General features: G+C 40.6%; 2 protein-coding genes across 4 annotated transcripts; both read right to left on the bottom strand.

The window, feature by feature from the left end:
* Nucleotides 1-10,678, bottom strand: sergef (secretion regulating guanine nucleotide exchange factor). Of its 2 annotated transcripts, XM_024803087.2 has the most exons (11): nt 10,569-10,678; nt 10,154-10,292; nt 9,680-9,832; nt 7,302-7,396; nt 7,070-7,130; nt 6,527-6,640; nt 6,372-6,434; nt 5,982-6,140; nt 5,727-5,893; nt 3,516-3,552; nt 1-1,122 (listed from the first exon to the last, which is right to left on the bottom strand). In XM_024803087.2, exons 1-11 carry the CDS (start codon nt 10,608-10,610, stop codon nt 935-937), a joined length of 1,218 nt encoding a protein of 405 aa, XP_024658855.1. In that variant the 5' UTR covers nt 10,611-10,678; the 3' UTR covers nt 1-934. The 2 variants fall into 2 exon arrangements, with proteins under 2 accessions (XP_024658855.1, XP_024658856.1); XM_024803088.2 differs by lacking the exons at nt 1-1,122; nt 3,516-3,552 and adding an exon at nt 3,559-4,248.
* Nucleotides 10,679-13,051: 2,373 nt separating this feature from the next.
* tph1a (tryptophan hydroxylase 1 (tryptophan 5-monooxygenase) a) lies at nt 13,052-18,379 on the bottom strand. 2 transcript variants are annotated; one of them, XM_004575090.6, is made up of 11 exons: nt 18,178-18,379; nt 16,271-16,405; nt 15,987-16,170; nt 15,800-15,900; nt 15,640-15,707; nt 15,362-15,558; nt 15,123-15,258; nt 14,912-15,038; nt 14,706-14,801; nt 14,351-14,484; nt 13,052-14,201 (listed from the first exon to the last, which is right to left on the bottom strand). In XM_004575090.6, the coding sequence occupies exons 1-11, from the start codon at nt 18,265-18,267 to the stop codon at nt 14,027-14,029; spliced, it is 1,443 nt and encodes a 480-aa protein (XP_004575147.1). In that variant the 5' UTR covers nt 18,268-18,379; the 3' UTR covers nt 13,052-14,026. The 2 variants fall into 2 exon arrangements, with proteins under 2 accessions (XP_004575147.1, XP_012771461.1); XM_012916007.5 differs by lacking the exon at nt 18,178-18,379 and adding an exon at nt 17,148-17,268.
* Nucleotides 18,380-22,326: the final 3,947 nt, after the last annotated feature.

Raw genomic sequence — 22,326 nt, 5'->3', positions numbered from 1 at the left:
ACTTTTCAGCGAGTGTCCATTTATTTTCCCATCCCGAACATAATCCTGGTAAAAGCACTTTAACATTTTTTAATGTTTCCACATTTAACTTATATGAACATTTAAAGTAAAAATTTTCATATAAAAGAAAGTCACGGAAAAGTCGGCATCAGCTTTTCTGAGTACCTTCACTGCCTTTCTCAAAGGCACTGCCTTAACAACTGCAGTTGGTATCCAGGTGCTGCACTGCGGAGGTCTACTCCTTATAAATATGTAGGTTGGGTCATGTCCAGTGGATGAGTTTCTTCCAAGATTAATGAAGTATGAAAGTGGTGCAAATCAGACAAACAGAAAATCAAAGAATATGACACAGATGGGCAAAGGCATAAATAATTGATAGACCAGTAGAAAAATGGAAAATAAAATGCTGTTGTGTGTATGTGCGAGTGGTACATCACATGACAGAGAATTTTTCACCATGGATTGCTGAGATTGACTGCCTCCTGACATTCAAGATCACAGCAATAAAACCCCTGACATGAGAAGATGGAGCTGTAACACTAGTCTAGCCCATCCCTCATATGACCTGTAACAGCTTCATTGAGGAAGGCAAACACGTCAGGTGGAGTTGCAGCTACAGGCGTGGCCATACCCTGCAAAGCCATTGACCCCATCGTGTCCATCATAGACAAATTATGGCCACATGAAACATAAATCACAGAACCATGCAAGGATATTTATGACAAACTGCAGATTAAAGTGTGACCGCTTCAAGTAGCTCAGGTAGCCTTTTAACATGTGAAAGTTAGTGTTGAGTCAAGGGCACTTAAAATGATCGCACGTGGGTTTCACAGGGCACCGATAAACCACTAAAACACAAATGTGTTAACTCCCCAAAGCATTCGCTTTTTATAGCCTCTGATTGTCATGCAGAATAAATGTCCCTGCTCCAGCGTTACTCGAGTGGTGCAGAATTTTTTTCTGTGCCGGTCGTTGCAGCGCAAACTGCCATGGAGTGTCCGGCTCCGCAGCCAATGAGAACAGGTCTTAGACCAGGAACGAGCTGTGGATGAAAGACGTTGGCCTGCGAGCCGTCTCCGCACATTCCATGTTCATTCCAGCCCCACGAGAAGAGACTTCCCCCTGAAAGGGAGAAGGATCATGGGTCAGTGTAACTGACAGGAGAAAGAATGAGGGAGCTGTAGTACAGTGTGTACAATGTAGGCTAAAATCAGCATCCTGGATTACAAAAAAACAGGGTGCAAAAGAAAACACACACAGCTCCTGTTCCCCACCCTGACACTTGGTCAATAACAAAGCCTCGCTGCTCTTCACAGCTGGAGAGCCTATCGGTGGGTGTGGTCAGGTCTGCATCACCGAGGAGACACGTGCCATGGCAACACAGTTACCTAACAGGCTCCATTGCCATGACAACAGAAGCGAGCTTGCTTTCTCAAGGGTAACACATCTTCAAGCTCTCCCCATACTGCAGTCGTGTGCCTTTCGTGTCATCTTTTCATTTGTTTCATCGCGAGGTTGTCTTTGTCTTTGTCTGCGTTTTCAGCTCGTCCCCGAAAAGCCGCAGCGCTTGCCAGAAAGACGCATATGTTTTCACCAGTTCACAGACCTCGATGCCATGCCAAGCAGCTCATGCCAATGTGACAGTTTGCCAGAAACCGCTTATGCGTTACAAACATGCATGTAGTGCCCGTCTTAAAGACAGTGCATGTATTTACGACTGGACTGACACCTTTTCTTTGATTTAGTGTTCAGAAAGTATTATTGGACTAAATGTGTTGAAACATTTGGTTCATTGGGAAGAAAAAAATCTTTATTTTGGTGCTGTGCTTAATTCATGGGCTCACTGACTGGAGTATAGCACATCAGTGTTTCCATGGCAACAAAGTGTCTGCATAATATTCTGCACGACAAAAGGATAATAAAAAAAAATAAGGAATCTCAAACTAAAAGGCCATTTGTGCATGCAAACAAATGCTGTTATTTGTTTTTGAAATTTGTCAGTTTAAAATTTCACACCCAAATAACAACGCCACAGTGACACAGTCTGCGGAGGTTGCCTTTTTTTTAGTGTGACTTGCATCATTCTACAGATACAGCTCTAATTTAAGGTGTTCGTGCTTCTACAATCCCATTAAGTGGAAAAATGTTCACATGAACCAAAAATCTTTCCTCAGATTGGATGAGCTGTGGCCACAGAGTCTTTGACCCATCTCCCTACCTCTGACCACCGCTGATGATTTTCACACACCAGGAGAACTTGCTCAGGTTCTAATGAGCAAAGGATGAGCAGGCAACAGATATCATAAGCAGCATGCAATGCTCTCCGTTCCTTTCCGCCTGACCTACTTCAGCACCCGAAATAGCAGCACTCAGGTCTGCGCTTCCAATCCTGTTTTGCTATTTCATTGCTCCTGCCACCACACGTCAGACAGGAGGAGGAAGAGAGGTGAGCGTGGCAGAAGATTGAGATGCTGGAGGTTCAGATGAGACCTCTATTTGCTAGTTCTGCCTTCACGGCCCATAACTCAACTTTTTCAAAGTGCTTCTTGCGAACTATGGATGATGGACAATTTCCACATATTCAAATTAGAATCGCACATTCATTATCGCTATCAATTAGTGAGATTAACACCAGTGAATGGCATGGATGCTTGCAGAAACACCACCGATGTTCACAGTTTCCTCTCTTATGGAAGCATGCGCCTGTATTTCAGTGATAATCTGTGATATTTATATTCGTGCTCATGTAAAAAAAACTGGGTCAGTGTTCAAAAATTAATGTGATAGATTTTACTTCCAAAAACCCTTTTACATGCCTAGCTGGTTACTATAGAAAAGCAGGAGACTTTTGGCAGGCCTGGCAAGAATAAAAGCACATTTAATCTAATGAGCGATCGCAAACAAGCAGTCAGACATGTCTATCTTTGTTCAGTTCTCTTTGAGGGATGCATGTGAGTGTGCGGAGTCTGTTCAGCGGTTAAGCAGACAAAGGGAGATCGTTCTACAAACATATGACTGGAAAAACTTGCCTGTAAATGGGCATCTGGTTAATTCATCCCCTTTACAGGCCTGTTCGGGTAATTGCTTCTGTCAATGATATCCATCTATCCACACTGTAATTACATCCTCATGCAATAGCCACTGAGCAATGAGCTGACCTCAGAAATGCTCTGCAGCTTTACAAGGATTAATTGTTAACACTGTAATGCATTAGACAGCTCCCTTACTAACTTTTTAGTAGGGGTGAGGGCAGCTTGAAATAGTTTAGCCTCACCGATGTGTCTTCTACATTACTTCACGCAAACACAGCCAGAGTCACCTCAGGCCATTGAGGATGTCTCTCATTTCAGCCATGAGAATTTAAAGAACCCAGTAAGTTCAAACTTTGCTTTTAATTTTTCATAAAAGGCTTTTGTTTCCTATGGAAATGTTGAGTGCACTTGTGCATTATGTGAATAATAAGTTAGGAGAAAAGTGAAGAAACTGCAAGGACATTTTTGAGAGAACACACTCACCTACAGTAGCAAGGTTATGTTCTGATCCACAGCAAATCTGTGGAGAAAATAACTTTTAAATACATGTTGAAAAGCAAATGTGCAATTTTAAGACTCTAATATTCAATGACATATGATACTGACAATTGAATTAATCGCATTCTCCCTTACAAATTAAATAAAATGACAAGATAAAGCCACTTAGATTTAATTTTAAAATTTGATAATTTAATAATGATTTTTTTTCACATCTTTACATACGTTTGGTACTCCAGCATACGATTCCCTTTAGCGCATAATATAAATTGAAACTATAGCAGAGACCCAACTGATTCATAACTCTTAAAAGCCACTGCTGGGCTTGCTGGAGGAGTTAATGCAGCCATTTGAGGATGCTTATACAGTCTTGCCCTTTGCTGACCGAAACCTTTTAGATTTTAATGGCCTTTTCTCCTGCTTCCCCCTTCACAAGTATGACAAGAATTGAGTGGACATGCTTAAATGCTAATTGAATCCTGCATATGAGACACAGTCCACTGCATGGCTGTTAAATGCAATTAAAGTACTGTCTTGAGCCACCCCTCATTTCTTTATATTTTGTTTCCAAAGAGCCAGACTTTCTTGCAATCTGTCTTGCAAGCAGTCTTGAGCAATAGTTCTCCAGGTTTTTTGAAGGTCTTTCAAAGTTCAAATAACTGTCAATTTGCATGGAGGAGGTCAGGATAGAGGTACAACAGTGAGTGTTTGCAGCCATCTGTAAAAAAAAAGAAAAGAAAAGTGGAGGTTGTGTCATGGCTTGGGTGTGCACATTAGCCAGTGGCTCTTGTCAAAATTGATGGAAAGTACTGTCAAATTTTGATTTGTCATGCAGAACTATCTGGAACGCATCTAATTAGCAACAGCTTTAGTTTTCACAATGACAACGATCCTGAAAACAATAAAAGCATAGATGGATAGAAAAACATGCAAGAGATGGGCATGTGATTAACTGAGCTCATGTACAGGGACACCATCGGTCATGGATTGGCCTCCCCTCTGCCCAGACCTCAACATTATTGAAGCAGTGTGGGAACAGAACAGAATGACAGTTAGTCTGAAGGTCCTTCAAAGGTCCTGGAGAACTGTTCCTGAAGACTACTTGCAGAAATTACAACAAAGCTTCCCTAAGAGAGTTCAGGCAGTGTTAAAGAATAAAGGCAGCCATAACAAATATCAACTTTAAGCTTCGTTAGAAAGGTGCAAACGCAGTTTTTTCCTTATTCACTGTATTTACATGTATGTTTGCACTTTAACCAATAAATAAGTGTACAGAATTCCCATTTTTGTAGCAAAATATAGAATTTTGCATGTAGCACTTTATTTGACAAAGAAAACAAGTGATTAACTGAAACTGACCCACTGATCATGAACCACTAACGGGTTGAAATTTGTCCATCAGTAATGCTCACATGGCTCCCTCCTGGCACTAACAGCCATGTCACATTCAAAGTCACTTACATGACCTTTCTTTCACATTCAGATGTTCAGTTTGAACCTTAGCGCATCGTCCTGACCACGTCTTCATACATCAGTTGGTGTCATGTGATTGGCTGTTGGTAGATGTACCTAAAAAGTGGCCAGTCAGTGTATATGTACAGTGCTTTAACAAAGTAGTGTGGCCTGAGTGATTCATATCCCACTCAGCCAATTCATCTTACTTCACGCTCAACACACAAGGTGACAAAGCTTTGACACCTTGTGTGTTGTTGCAATGATCTGTGCGCAGTGGAAAGATGAAAGGAGCGCTTGTCCTTGTTTGTCCCTGACATTTGCTTCATTGGCAATGACCATATTGTCACTATTTAGACTACAGGTTAGTTGCTACAATCCCATTCACATGTAATTGTCCTTACGGGAGTAGAGAAAACTGCCTTCACTGATAAACACAAGTCGTTTTTTTCCCCCTGCTGAACTATAATGACAGTGCGAGTATGCTTTGTACATAAGAGATAATTATCCAAATCATTAAGAACCTTCTGTTCAGGGGAAACATGCTTCGCCTTATACTAAACAATCAACAGCTACTTTAACTGTAACTGTCTGCTGCCTCCTGCTGGACGTCTACTGGCATTTTCAACAAAGCACTATCCTCAAGACCAGCAATCCAAACACAAGTCAAGAAAACATTTAATTGTTACTGATTGCAGCACAGCTATAGGTTCTGCCATCTGGCGAAGTGCTAAACACTCCTACCTGTGTTGCTCCACAAAGGTTTTCAACCTCTGCAGGGAGTCCAACCTCCTGGGTGCCACCTTGTGCCGCAGGGCCAGCTGGCTGCTGCTCTGTGTCCTCACTGGCTGATATTTGACGGCCCAGCTGTCCATAATTTCCCCTTCCCCATGTGAACACTCTCCCGCTCTCTGAAACAGATAATGGGATTGCTTTTTCAGTTTGGGCAACTGTCCTCTAAATCCTGTAAAAACTACTGAACATCACAGACCCGAGTACCTGTCTGAGCAACATTATGAGTCCAGCCGCTCCACACATTTATCACTTTTTCTCCATCCAGCAGAGATCGCTTCAGAAGAGTGGGAGAAGACAGGAAGGGCTCTGTGGTGGTCAGCTGACCATGCTTGTTGCTTCCCCACAGAAACAAATCGCCATCTCCTGCACACATGACAGCGACAGCATTACTCTTCATTCAGCACAAGCAGCAGCAAAAAAGCAGAACAGCAATTGAGATGCTCTGGTGAACTAATTACAGGACATCAGAGAGGGCAGACTTGATGTATGATAAAGAAGTGTGCTTATGTGTGTAAATTGTCCCTATGAATGAGCAGTGCAAAATACATAGCTTATTATTGCAGAACATATTGAAGCAACTCACTACCATCCTACCTGTAAGGCACACACAGTGTGCTGACCCTGCAGTTACCCGGTGTGATATTCTTTGATCCAGACCTGCAACAAGGTCATAAATATCTGTCACATCTACAAATCACCAATAATAGAATAAATTATTAATTATTTATGTTCAGTACAACTTACGTTACCTGGTACCAGACAGGGCACCTTAGAGTTAAAGTGAGATGGGACAGCATGTGGACTGAATGCTCTCTTAGCATAACTGAAAAGACCAGTTCCCCACTGATAAACACAGCCTGAGCCTGAAAGTCAAACAGAATTACAGGATTTATAGCTTCACATGAAAAACAGGAGCAGTCAGAGTGCATACCTCCACCAAGACTGAAAATTCCCTGCATGCACTAAGTCCTATGAGATGAAAGATATCTGGTTGCAGACTGGTTTATGGTATTTTCTTGAGAACATCAAGCCAAAGTTTAAATTTGATAAAAGGCTATTTCAGCTCCACAAACAGCCGAAACGTGGTTTGGCTGTTTGTGTGTGTATATATATATATATATATATATATATATATATATATATATATATATATATATATATATATATATATATTATAAATACAGCTAAGAAACATAAAGACAAAGAAACAAAAAGACAGGCAAAAAACCAATCATGTAACCACTTTGGCAGATGTTAAAAAAAAACGAGGGCCGTTCACAATGCTACCTTACCAGTAACAGCAAGTGAGTGTCGGAGTCCTGCTGCTACACTAACTAGTGGCTCCTTCAGATTCTGTCAACAAACAGCACAATGACATCTGCCTTAATGAAAGTGATTAAGATGACAGGTAAGTAAAGATCATTTATACTAATGTAGATCACTCAAGATGTATTGAATGGATATTTTAAAAAAATAAATTAAAAACTTTACTTTATAAAAACTGCACCCCCAACGTGTTCTCACCTCAACAACCAGTAGAACTGCTGAGTGTGTCACAGTCTCTCCAACACCCAGTTGCCCAAATGCATTGGAACCACATGCTAATAGTTGCCCACCGTCTGAGAGTGTGCCATAACAAGAAAAGAAATATGCCTTTAACTAAGACACACTGAAAAATTACGCTTTTGGATGAGTGGAAAGTAGTTAAGGTGTCCTCCGTTATTCCCATTCTGTTAAATATGTAGGTTTTTTTTTTTTGACAATATAGCAATGAATGTGAGTTAGTTTTTTTTCCACCCTTTTTCTAGAAACACATGTATCATAATGGTCTAAGGATAATATACAGTGGCTTGCAAAAGTATTCGGCCCCCTTGAACTTTCCCACATTTTGTCACATTACAGCCACAAACATGAATCAATTTTATTGGAATTCCACCTGAAAGACCAATACAAAGTGGTGTACACGTGAGAAGTGGAACAGAAATCATACATGATTCCAAACATTTCTTTTTACAAATAAATAACTGAAAAGTGGGGTGTGCGTTATTATTCAGCCCCCTTTGGTCTGAGTGCAGTCAGTTACCCATAGACATTGCCTGATGAGTGCTAATGACTAAACAGAGTGCACCTGTGTGTAATCTAATGTCAGTACAAATACAGCTGGTCTGTGACGGCCTCAGAGGTTGTTTAAGAGAATATTGGGAGCAACAACACCATGAAGTCCAAAGAACACACCAGACAGGTCAGGGATAAAGTTATTGAGAAATTTAAAGCAGGCTTAGGCTACAAAAAGATTTCCCAAGCCTTGAACATCCCACGGAGCACTGTTCAAGCGATCATTCAGAAATGGAAGGAGTATGGCACAACTGTAAACCTACCAAGACAAGGTCGTCCACCTAAACTCACAGGCCGAACAAGAAGAGCGCTGATCAGAAATGCAGCCAAGAGGCCCATGGTGACTCTGGACGAGCTGCAGAGATCTACAGCTCAGGTGGGGGAATCTGTCCATAGGACAACTATTAGTCGTGCACTGCACAAAGTTGGCCTTTATGGAAGAGTGGCAAGAAGAAAGCCATTGTTAACAGAAAACCATAAGAAGTCCCGTTTGCAGTTTGCCACAAGCCATGTGGGGGACACAGCGAACAGGTGCTCTGGTCAGATGAGACCAAAATGCAAAACGCTATGTGTGGCGGAAAACTAACACTGCACATCACTCTGAACGCCATCCCCACTGTCAAATATGGTGGTGGCAGCATCATGCTCTGGGGGTGCTTATCTTCAGCAGGGACAGGGAAGCTGGTCATAGTTGATGGGAAGATGGATGAAGCCAAATACAGGGTAATCTTGGAAGAAAACCTCTTGGAGTCTGCAAAAGACTTGAGACTGAGGCGAAGGTTCACCTTCCAGCAGGACAACTACCCTAAACAAAGCCAGGGCAACAATGGCATGGTTTAAAACAAAACATATCCATGTGTTAGAATGGCCCAGTCAAAGTCCAGATCTAAAACCAATCGAGAATCTGTGGCAAGATCTGAAAACTGCTGTCCATCTAATCTGACTGAGCTGGAGCTGTTTTTCAAAGAAGAATGGGCAAAGATTTCAGTCTGTAGATGTGCAAAGCTGGTAGAGACATACCCTAAAAGACTGGCAGCTGTTATTGCAGCAAAAGGTGGTTCTACAAAGTATGGACTGAATAATTACACACACCCCACTTTGCAGTTATTTATTTGTAAAAAAACTGCAAAGTGGGGTGTGTCCTTTGGACTTCATGGTGTTGTTGCTCCCAATATTCTGTTAGACAACCTCTGAGGCCGTCACAGAGCAGCTGTATTTGTACTGACATTAGATTACACACAGGTGCACTCTATTTAGTCATTAGCACTCATCAGGCAATGTCTATGGGCAACTAACAGCACTCAGACCAAACGGGGCTGAATAATAACGCACACCCCACTTTTCAGTTATTTATTTGTAAAAAATGTTTGGAATCATGTATGATTTTTGTTCCACTTAAGTGTACACCACTTTGTATTGGTCTCACGTGGAATTCCAATAAAATTGATTCATGTTTGTGGCTGTAATGTGACAATATGTGGAGAAGTTCAAGGGGGCCGAATACTTTTGCAAGCCACTCTATCTGCACTTTCAGAAAAATTAGATCTAATATAATGAAATTTCTAATATAACACAGCTATATTATTTTGTTTTATATACAATTCATCTATTGTATTATTCAAATATAATAAAATGTTATATTAGAATAAAAACTAACATTGCCATAAAAGATCTATTATCCCTGCCCCAAAGAAACACCTGTGGTTTGGCTAGCAATATCACCCTTAAACCAAGTACAACTAGAAATGAGGATAAATTCCTGGTAGGAAACGGTGCTGACTGCTCACCAGTGAGAAGAAGGGTAAAATCCCAACCACAGGCGATGTCTGTGACTCTCTGATTCAGGATGGGGCAGTGCTGAAGAGTTGCGATGTCTCCACTGTGGCCAAGTCCCAGCTGGCCTCTGTTATTCTGTCCACACACAAACACCTGGCCACTCTCTGTCCAGCATGGAAACAATCAAAGATTTTACTTAGATGTGTTATTTTTGGGACAGTTACACCTGTACACTCACTCTAGACATTTACTTAAACAAACGAGACTGAACTGAGTGGAAGTTTGCTTCTACCGTTTGCTGTTAGATCATTCATAATTTTTGCATTAACAGATTATCAACATAAAAACAAACAATTAATTTCACTGGCCAGAAGGAGGCGCCACATGACTTATGAAGGTCTTGCTCACAATACCACAACAGACTACAAACATCATTCGCTGGTGGGCTGAAGTTTGTGTTTAATATAGGACGAAAGGATACGTACCGGTAATAACTACGGAGTGTCCCCCACCGCCGCTGACAGCCCGGACTGGCCTGTTTTGTAGGGCAGCAATGTTAGAGAGCCGGGGCAAAGCCTGGTCCTCTACATGTCCCTGGCTCAGTTGCCCGTAACTGTTGGCTCCCTGACAATAACAGCACAGCTTAATAAAAGTATATGACAGACCGAAAACTACTATCAGTGCTCAGGTGACCGTGAACCAGATGTTAACATCTGTTTTTTGTCGCCTCACCTGTAAAGACAGTAAGTTTGGACGCTAGTTAAGCTAACGTTAGCAAAAGTGCTACGTCTTCTGCGTTTCCAATTGAAGAGTCACTTTGTTCCTTGCATTTAAATAAAGGAATTACACAACCAGATATACGCGACTTTTACAGTGTACTGTTCAATATAACAAACTTACCCAAGAATGTAAACAAAACTCCAACCGTGCGTGTGTTTCCATGGAGTATCTGGGCTAAACACTCAAGTATGCTTTGCGACACTGTCGCGAAGGCGCTTAAAACGGATATATGAGTGGCAAAAGTTACAAACTAAGTTATGACTTTGTAGAAATGTAATATCTAACAATATCTAACATACAGATACATAATATCTGGTAAAATAATGGGTGGATTTTTTTATTCACCTCAACATAAACTCATCATCATATTCTGTGTTATGATTAACTTGTTTGTGTTCGACAAGGTTTGTGGTTTTGCCAAACCACGTTTCGGCTGTTTGTGGAGCTGAAATAGCTCCACACGTGACTTGCCTTACTATCACCCATTATCACTGATTGAGAGAGTAAACACACATAAGATAAGATAAGATAAGATAAGATAAGATAAGATAAGATAAGATAACCTTTATTAGTCCCACACGTGGGAAATTTGTTTTGTCACAGCAGGAAGTGGACAGTGCAAAAGTTGTGAGGCAAAAATTAGAATACAATAAGAATAAATACAGTACACAACTGTACAGAATAGAATAAAATAAAATACTATATACAGTAGAATAAAATAAAATAAATATACAATAAGATAAAAATAGAATACAAATACAACTGAGTAAAAATACAACGATGACAGAAAGGATTATTGCACTTAGTATTATTGCATATGTATGGATGTGTGTGCTTGATCAGTTAAAGTCTTTATTATGGAGTCTGACAGCAGTGGGGAGGAAAGACCTGCGAAATCTCTCCGTCCCACACCGTGGGTGCCGCAGTCTCCCACTGAAGGAGCTGCTCAGTGCTGTCACAGTCTGCTGCATGGGGTGGGAGATGTTGTCCATCAGGGATGACAGCTTAGCCGCCGTTCTCCTGTCACTCACCACCTCCACTGGGTCCAGAGGGCATCCTAGAACAGAGCTGGCCCTTCGGATCACCCTGTTCAGTCTCTTCCTGTCCCCAGCAGAGATGCTGCCGCCCCAGCAGACCACGCCATAAAAGATAGCAGAAGCCACAACAGAGTCATAGAATTTCTTCAGGAGTGGGCCCTCCACTCCAAACGACCTGAGTCTCCGCAGCAGGTACAGCCTGCTCTGCCCTTTCCTGTAGAGGGCGTCTGAGTTATGAGTCCAGTCCAGTCTATTGTTCAGATGAACACCAAGGTACCTGTAGCTGTCCACAGCCTCAATGTCCATACCTTGGATGTTCAGTGGTTGCAGTGGAGAATGCTTGTGCCTGCGGAAGTCTACCACCAGTTCCTTGGTTTTACTGGCGTTGATCTGTAAAGCCTGATGCACATAAGCCCTGATGCATTTATACAGCCGTATTTCACATATCACCACGACAGGTGGAACTAGTGGAAGTAGTTCCTAGGATCCCAATAATACAGTTACGCTCCAATGTGTTCTTGTTAATCATAAACTACAAATTTACCTCAAATCACTAAAATGTTGATATTTTAATATGAGAATCAATTCTAGATCATAAATGTCTGGTATCGGAGGAATCGATATTTCAGTATCGATTGTAACGCCACTGCAGAAGAGACTACAGCTTCACAAAAAAACAACTTCAATGCTAAATGATCAAATTCTTCAGGTGACAAATTTAGAATAATCTGGGCAGCACTATTATGCTGCTGCCTAAGTTTTAATTTTATTCACCTTTAAATATAAGCTACCATTATGTGTGTCATTTCTTGAAACTATAGTTTTGATGTGTTAAATCAGACCAATTTCTTAAGCTGGGCAGTAAAGTAAGTTTTCTGCTCTGTCTGTCTGCTCTGTCCTTTGCTGCCTCTCCTCCTGTCATCTTCACTGTTCACACATATTTATTCTGTCTTCCTTCTAGTGACTTTAATTCCTCTTCTCCCCAGAGCATACCTCTATCTCTCCAGGCTGTCTTCCACCTGCTCTACTCTCACTACAAATCATACTGCTGTCTGCAAACATCATTGTCCACAGAGACTCCTGCCTGACCTCTGTCAGTCTGCCCACCAACCACTGAAAACAACAAGGGCTAGTCTCTGATGTTATCCCACCCCCACCACTGTCTTGCTGTCCTCATAGATGTCCTGCGCCACCCTCACATATTTCTCTGGTGCGGTTCCACTATTTGCACCCTGGCATGTGCTTTATCTCCACGTTTATCATCTGGACCTAGCACCTTTCCAGTCTTCATCCTCTTTCTCCTTAATAATCCTTTGTACTTCCAGATTCACTAACTCTCTTTCTCATTTTCTTCATTCATCAGATCCTCAAAGTATAAATAAATAATATAAATATAATATAATAATAACAACATAATAAAAATGAAATTGTATGACGCCATTTACGTGTCCACGAAATGCGTTTAAGAGTCATTATTGATTTTTCTGCTACCTATCTTGGAAAGTTCTGTTCCCAGTTGGACTTTTTCATTAGGTAATAAGCGTCCTGGCTCTCAAATCAAAGGCATATTTTTTTCTGCAACACTTTATTGAGATTTTGCAAACTCCAGCCTCAAAATAATTGTTATAATCACTTTCAGAGTCTTCGCTGCCATCATCTTGCATGTCTATCATCAACAGCAGCAGCATCCTCAGGGTTCAATAACAAAGTTACATCCACAAAAACTAATAAAAGTAATAAATCAACAATTAAACAACTGTTTTGGCATGCTATAAACACACAAATGACTTTTTTTTCTTTTTTTTTCTTGTTTGATTCATAACCTAGTTCTAATTTCTATATTTCTTTACAGTAGAAAAATAATGTCTTGATTTCTGGAGTTCTACAACTGAATTCAATTCAAGAGGAAGTATTAAAAATCATCACTGTAAAGTAATCGCTGACATGGGTCAAATCGATCATAATCAATCACAAGAGCATTCTTATAAGAACAGCTAGTTAAAGGTGTCACTTTCATAATTTCCCTCAACAGCACACAAAAAAGGAATATTACACACACACACACCAAAAGACAAATACAAAGAAGGTACATTTTAAACATTTCACTGAAGAGAGGAGTATTAAACATGAAGAAGAAGAATGAAATGATTTACAAAAAAATGAAAAGAAAACTCACACAATCATATACAAAAGCAGAAATAACAATTGGAGGTGTCTGTAACAGCTGGAAGTGTTTCAAAAGTGAACTGAAGTACCATCAAAGCACATAAACTGTTTGGAATATAGAAGCCAAATAGTACCTCAGATTAAGCAGCTCTTTGGGTTTGTCAAATATCTTAAAGTTAGCGTCTAAACATACCTAGTGCACCTGTAAATTGTGTAAGCTATATAAACCATGCAGTGGAGACGACAGAACATTTTTGCAAAAAAAAAAACGACGCACATTCATGTTACTGGCAAAGGACAACACACAAGCAACGTCTCTACAGCAGTGCCGGGGATGACAGACTGTCAGTGTAACTCCATGTGAACTGTGCACAGTCAGACACCCAGGTGTTTGTTCAGCCGGCTGAGTGCGTCACCGACGATGTCAAGCTCGTGTCGCAGCTCCTCCACCACACTGTTGATGCTGGGAGTGTCTTTTAGCACGTCCACACTCTGGGTGTAGGGGTTGTATCGAACCGTGAAGGGACGCTTGATGGTCTTGGCAAACTCCCTGAAACACAATATTAAATAATATGCTATCAGCAGTTTAGCTTAAAAAGCTTACAGCTATTCTTGCTGGGTCTACCTATATATTATAATGTATAAGTTAAATGCTGAGTGTTGTAGTCTTTACAACACAGTCTTTACAATTAAGCTCACCTCATTTTGACTTTGGCCTCCTCAAAGCTGTCTGACACAAAGTAGACATCCTGAAACGTTGTGATGATGCATTCCTGCTTTGATGTCATTTTGGGGTCGAAAGGCATTATCCTTGCATTACCAGAGAGCGCATGCTGTCAGAGAGAGACACAGTGGAGATGTTGAAAACACAAGTTGATCATTTAATAAATGTGCATCTATATTTTCTCAACAAAAAAAGATTATTTATTGTGTGTCCTAAGGTGGAATATGATCAAGTTTGTAACGTAAAAAGACTATTCTGTCTGTGTTTTTAAAGCTCTTTGGGTAAAGGTGCCCACTGTACCATCCTACCATCCTGTTTGGATGTCTTTACCTTGAGCTCACTGATAGATGACAGAAGTCCAGCTCCATAAGCTCGCAGCTGCCCCTCTTGTTTGCATAGACCAAACTCCACAGTGAAGAAATAGCACTGCAACCCAGAAGAAGAACACAAGCAATTAGGACGACCTTGTTGGATTTTAAAAAAGAAATATCTTCATAAATATTGTTTGAAAAGAAGATTGCAGCAGTGACTCTTACAGTGGCCAGTTTTTGAACTGAATCATCGGAGGCTCCAAGTGAAGCGAGACCAATCTCCTGAGAAAACTGAGCAAAGCTGGGCTCTGCCAGCAGCGGGACGTGGCCCAGCAGCTCATGGCATGTGTCCCTTAATAATAAAAGAAAACCAAATATTAAAACCAAAATTAACATTTAGATTACATATTTAGATATAGTGTTGGCTAGTACTCACGGTTCAGGGGTGTACAAGGGGTCGGAGCTGTGCCGCACATACTGGGTGCAGTGGAAAACGCGGAATGCCAAACCAGCAAGAAAGTCACGGGGGGACAGGTAACCTGCCACAGGCCTGATGGTAAATCCAGTACGTTCTAGAAAGATAGTGAAAATATATTGCATTGAGTGATTGCACCGCTAAAAGTGAACAAAATGATTTAAATCAAAGGAATATTTTAATCAAAATTGATAATTTACCCCTGAGGAAGCGTGACACATCTTCCAGCTGAGGGATGTTGTCCTCCCGACATTCACAATATTTGGACAGCAGTGGCAAGTTCTTCAAGTATTCCCGGCAGGCGTGGGTAGGGTACAGCTTGTTGAGCTCCCTGTACACAACACCCCAAGTCTTCACTTCCTCCTGTGTGAACTCAATACGAGGAATGGGATCTCCACTGGAAAAAGACAGAAAAAACTCCATAAGAATCATGATTTTTTTAAAAATACAATAGACATTTAAATAGATCAAAACTTACTGTTTGTAGGCCATGGCAAGATCTGCAAAATACTTTCGCCTTTTCCGATAGACATTGTCCTTGAAACCCTGATAAAGAGAAATGTAAAAATATAAGAATGCTTCATTTTAAGAGAGTTTGGTTTTGTTTGCTGAAGTGAGGCAGCGGGTTGATAATGTACCGGATGGTCAGCATCCAGTTCAGATCCATACATCAGGACTCGGTTAGCACACTTATCCAAGTCTGAAATCTTCTTTGGGAACCAGGGTACTTCATACATATCTGAGAACAGAAGAAAAAAGGTGCTCAAATTTAATGTTGTACCTTTAATTCAGCATCTGGAGTGTATTCACTCACTACTTTCTCACCTTCCTCGCGTAGACAGGAGTTATCTGGAGGCTCCATATCCACCACATTCACATGCTTCCGCAGCAGCTGGATGATTTCATTCAGTTGCTCGTGGTTGCTGTCACAGTCCACAAAAATTTCAAACTCAGAGTTGCGTCTTTTGGATTTCCTGGACTCAATGTGTACAAGGTTCACGTGGTTTTCCTGCGAGAATAAAACAAAAGAATTCTTTATTCATTTCAAAGCTAACAATGTGTCGCAATCAAGTCATTCTGTAAAAAGGAGCAGGGTTTGGGGGATGTACCTGGAAGAGTTTGAGTGCCTTTACAAGTCCCCCAACTTCATTCTTCAAGGAAAAGATGATTGTCGCTCTCCCTTTCTCTGATGAATTCTTCTTTTCGTTGTTTTCTTCAATTTTGGTGAAGGTTGACTTGTTTATCTGAAAATGATCAACAAAGACAGAGAGATTCAGTTGTGTATAATAGGGAGAAAAAAAACAGTGGAGCAAATGAACTTTTGCTAGCCAATCTAAACTGGCTTTAAAATAATAATTAAGTCTACATATTGCACTTATCCACAGACTTGATGCAGAGCTTCTAATTACTTAAGACTATAAAACCATCCTAAATAACAACAATAATAATCCTATAAATATAAAGAGTTGCAGACAGTCAGTCAGTCTTTAAAACATACACTGGCAGGTATATTTGTTACTCTAAAGGGAATCATTGGCTTTTTCTTGACATCGCTGGTGTAAAAAATGAGTAATGGAAGTGCAGTGCATGCGCACAGGCAGGGCTCAGATTAAGGCTGACCAACTTCTTTGTCCAGTTCAGCACCTCGGATAGCGCTCTCACGTTGACGCGTGCCTGTGCGCGCTGCACACGCCAGGGGAAAATTATTTTAATCCTGCCTCAGATTTTAGCAGCGAGGCTGTTAAGATGCCAACAGCACAGAATAACTAATCTGTTTTGATTGACTCCAAAGTCTTCTCCTTTACTCTACCTGTATACTGCTTATTGAGGTATTTTTAAAAAAAATTAACCCGCGCTCCCCCCCAAAAACTTTCGAATTTGTCATCAAACAATAGGTACATAATGCCAAAGTCCAACGTTTAGACTGGATTAAAAGGATCACGCCCCTCACGTGAGACAATTAAATTCAGTTAAATTATTTCCTACCACATTTCGCCCTTCGTACATGGTGTAGACCGCGCGGAACACCAGTTTTCGGTGAGCCCTTGCCGGTAGTATCCCTGAAAGCATTAGTGCATGGAGTCTGGATCAGGACGCTGCCCGAGGTCAACGTTTTGCGTCTCGGTTTAACGAAGATGAACTTGTCTCTGTCTCAAAGAATCGCCTTACAGCAATCTCATTTGGAGAGCGGGGAAGCCTATTATTAGCTCCCCTCCACTCTGAAATCTCGCCACACGTTAGGGAAGCGCTTAATCACTACAGCGCGCACGTTTTTTAGGCCGTTAAGTGGGAGAACATCGCTTCCCCTCATCAAATACTTTACTTTTTATAGTTGTGAAATAAATACGATTTTTTTTTTAAATCCAGGGGTATAAACGAGAAACATAAAAAATGTTAGATTTTTTTTAAAACAGGTGTGATCACATTTGCATGCATGGGGGTATAATTTGTCCAGCTTTTACTTTAATAGGATTTAGTAACGTGTTCCGCTGTAAAATCTGCCTTAAACGTCGTTGATTTCTTTTACTCCAGTTTAAACATGTGTGTTTTTCGTTTTATCTCCATGTCTAAAGCAGCTGCGATATTGTCCTGGAGTACCTGTCAGCGTTTTCTATTTTCCCCTTGCATGTGCTTGGAGACATCACATACTGCAGGTTGATCGGTTTATCTTTTATCTCCTCTGTCTGCGAATGGTGCTCAGCATGAGCACTGAAGTGTCTTTTATCATACCAAATTCAGATGTCTCTCTTTCTTTAACCCTCTTAACTCTTTGACGTAAATTACGGTATAACAAAACGGCTTAAATTAATCTGCGCTGACGACAAAGTGAAAGCTTATTCGATAAGATGACCCGCACAGATCTCCCCACCACTGTCCAAAAAAGTCACTTAAAAACAAAACAAAGCAAAAGTTCTTCATCTTGTTTGTTTCTATTGATTTGATCGAAGATAAAGGGGTTTCTTTAAGATAGAATAATAAAACCTTCCTCCTTCTTCTCTTTCTGTGAAGTTCTTACCTCATTGTTCAGCAGTTTTTCTTCAAAGCCGAGGTTCATAGAGTCAAAAGATCTTCCTCTACGTGGTCCTTCGATTTTGTTTGAGTACATGTTAAAGTGCTGCTGTTCTTGTTTTTTTTTGTTTTTCGTTTTTCCCCTTTCAGGCCTTTTTATTTAGTTGGCTTTCCTCTTTGCAAAGTGGGGTGTCTACCCAGTGGAGTGGCGCGCCGTGCTATTTAACCGCACTGAGAAATAGGGAGGGGGCAATAAGCTCACCCAAAGCAGCAAATGGAAAAGGAGCAGCAGCACCGCCCACATCATTAGGGGGAAAGGGGTGTCTTTTTAATTCACCTAAAGGCCCGATCAGTCACGAAATCAGATTTTACCAGGAGAATACCAATCACGTTTCACGCCTATTAGGAAGCTTTGCTCTCTCTCTCTCTCTTTTAATGTTTGAATTGTTTAGCTATTACTAAATATGTTAAATGTGAACTCATGTTAGATTGGTACACAGAGGTCATTCTTATTGCTTGCTGACACCCTGAGACAAAGAAAAGATTGAGGTTTAAGATTTAAGTAGCCCACCAGCCTTCCATCCAGTGATCCAAACATGCTCCCCCCCACTTCGAAATCCCGCACCATAAGCTCCTCTAAGTTCTTGCACATAACAGCCATAATCTGCATGCTTTCCATTCTTTAACACAATGCACCTTTTTAAATGAGATCAAGACAGAAAGCAGAGAGAGCTTCAGAGGCCTCTACAGACAGAATCAAGGTGAAGCGGCGCTGGACGTGAGAGACCTCATTACTTTAAACAGATAACACCACTGTTTACTCTTAAGCTTTAGTCACCTTACACATAGGACGGGTGACATGTCTCTGGCTCTTAGCAAGCTCTTTTAGCTGCTCGCTGATCTAATGTGATGATACATGTGGCTAATGCACATGCTGTTTGTCTCAGGTGGTCCTGGGCTGTGTCACTCGTGACACGGACAGATGCTTTACACAACCCAAGCGGGCAATGAAGGGAACTTCCTCCTCAGATGTTGTGTAAGATAGAGCTAGAAGTGTTCACCTGACAGCCTCTTAAGACTCGCACTGATGTGATGTGGCCATAAAGTTTGTAGCAAAGAACGCGTAAACATGTTTACCTTACTGTTAGCTTAAGCTCCTTATTGCTTCCATGTAGAAGGTGAACATTTCTGCTTCACTGTGCAAACACAATATGCACACCCTGGGTAACAAAACACAGGCTGAACATAAACAAATCAGAATTTTATTAAGTTACATTATGGTAAGAAGCACTGAAACAGGAACTCTGTTGTTTATTTAGGGAGATGACATAAAAATGTCAGTTAACCGTTTAAGTTCAGATACCCAGCTTTTTAAACCTAAGGATTTGTAATAAGTTAGAAGTTAAATTTCCCAATTTCCTCAATCCTAATTTTAAGAACATAATAATAGTATTTATTAGCAATAGGAAGAAAAAACAAAACCTAAAAAAATACACTATATATATATTTGTATATGTCTGTGTTTGTCATTTTGGTGCACTGCTAGAAAAAAACTAAACTGATTCAACATGTCATAAAATATGAAGGAATCAGCGCAGATCATTTTTTAAGAATAAATCAATCTCCATATGATGCAATTTAGACCTCTGATAAAAGTCTTTGTAATCCAGAGGCTCTTTATTTACACCACAATATGTTGAAGGTTATTAAGAAGACTGCTGCTGTGTAAAGCAATAAAGAGTGCTCTGGCAGGTATTGTGGCCACTAGAGAAATGTTAATAGATGGAACATTTTTTTCCTCTGCAAAGTATTGTGTCTTGCCTCTTGAGCACGAGGAGAGGAAAGCAGCCTAATGAACAGTGTGTCAGTATCGTTCAGGGCTCTCTAACGAACGGTACCTTTCAAGAATCAAGTAAGACGGTGTTGCACACAGAGCACCGAGCACATCCAAATTCCCTCATAATATAATTTCCACAGATCTGACTTTTATGCTGCACAGGCCCTGTCTATGTCTTTGATGTCCTTGCATCTTGACAGCTCCAGGACCAGCTCCCCTTTGTTTAATGAGTGTCAGAGGCTATTAGAGTTCATGTTGGATCCAGTTTAAAAAGCATCGGTTTATCTGTCCCCTCCTGTCTTATGTTGGGAATATAATTTTCTTTTAAATCACGTTTAAACAAAAATCTAAACTCTTATTAACAATGACTAGTGGCTCGTGCCGTTTCTGCTTCACCACTCAGAGGGGAATTGACTCAAGATGCACTGAGATGCTTTAAGCCAACAAGGGTCAGAGAGTGCAGCATGAATAAGATGGCTCATTCTAGTTCGTTCTCCTGATGACTCACCTCTCTTATGTGAACAGTAGTCTCTTGATAATTAAGATGAAATGCTACAGTGCAACAATATAGCTAATAATAAACATCAATCTGAAACCCTGTTGTCCAGCTGAAGTATAATAATTATATTATTGGAAATTATATCATGAAAATTATGCAAAACCTCTTTTGTGAACACACTCATCACACAAACCTTCTAAAGTTTCAAGTTAAATGTGCAATTTTTGGTATAGTTACAGAAATACATCTACTTATACTCTTTTTTTTCTTGAACTCAAATACTCTTAGACTCAAAACAGATTTCTTCCAGCTTTTGATGAGGCTTTTCATGCTCTTCTAGAGTAAGATAATGAGACTACTCAACACATTAACACATCCGATTACAGAAACATAACCTACTTTAGAAGAAACCAGCCATGGGATTCTCTAATAGGCCTGCTAGGCTCATTGTGCAAGCACAGTTGTTTTTTAAGTTTCAAAGGAAAACGCAGCACATAAGTCACTGTACACACTCTTATTCCTGTGGTTTGTGACAGACGTGACTGAGCGCGTTAAAGCTGCATGGTAGCCAGTCTGTCCCAGTTCTGTTCCCTTTAATCAGAGGGATTTATTCACAGTGTCTGAGCATCAAGCTGCAAGAGATCTCTCTGGCTAATCTCACCCATGGCTATGGCTAACACGCGCATTATGTGTATTAGAACTTACTATATCTCACAGAGTGTTTGGAAAAAGAACAACACTAACTCACTACAATAACAATGAGCATTCATGGTGCACTCTCCAAGGAGAGGTCAGGGGTCACAGTGCAGGAGGTTTTGCTTAATGATACTTCAGCAGGGCAGATGCCACCTTTTGATGCACTGAGTCCTTCCCTAGTTTAGAAATACAAGGTTTACATTTGCACTCACATGATCAGTATACACCAACAACAGCTACACATACGCAGCACAGCAAAAACTACACAATAAAGAAGTAAATGCTGGAAAAAAACATGATCAAACATGCCTGTTTGTTTGGGATGCAATAAGAAAGATAAGAAACACTTCTTGATGCATTCTCAATCATCCAGGAAAGTAAATCTCCAAAAGTTGATTCTGTTCATCTGGACGTAGCGTTTTGTGGGAGAAACGTTTTGTGGGAGAAACGTTTTGTCACTCATAACGCTACGTCCAGATGAACAGAATCAACTTTTGGAGATAAGAAACACTTATTTATCATAAAAGATCATGATTAATCAAGATCTAACGAGGAGCTTAAATACAGACTGAATGTAACTATTTTGGTGTGCTATTATGTGCTAGCATTTATATGCTGATATAAAGATTAACTACAACTGCCTGCTATGCTGTGCTGTGTTATATACCAGCGGTCTCCAACCTTTTTTGCGCCACGGACTGGTTTATGCCCGACAATATTTTCACGGACCGGCCTTTAATGTGTCGTGGATAAATACAACAAAAACTAGTACCGGTACTGGAAAAAAGAAGATTTATTCATAACACACGTGAAAAGACCCAGGAAAACCGAGTTAACGATCAAAACGATAACAAAATAACACCGAAAACCGATAAAAACCCTGAAAATCATACATTTCACACATGAGCCTCAACTCTCGCGGCCCGGTACCAAACGACTCACGGACCGGTACCGGTCCGAGGCCCGGGGGTTAGGGACCGCTGTTATATACGATGTAATTATAAATACATATGTAACCATTCACACTGGACACGTACAGATTTTGTAGAGTTAGAAAAAAAGAAAGGCAATTTACCCTTACAATTAAGGCTTTATTTAATATCACAGTAATTTGATTAGTTAAT

This window comes from Maylandia zebra, linkage group LG7, assembly GCF_041146795.1.
Source record: "Maylandia zebra isolate NMK-2024a linkage group LG7, Mzebra_GT3a, whole genome shotgun sequence".
In the NCBI taxonomy this organism is placed as follows: domain Eukaryota; kingdom Metazoa; phylum Chordata; class Actinopteri; order Cichliformes; family Cichlidae; genus Maylandia; species Maylandia zebra.
Note: the sequence above shows the minus strand (reverse complement) of the source record. Positions and strands in the feature narration are given on the sequence as shown.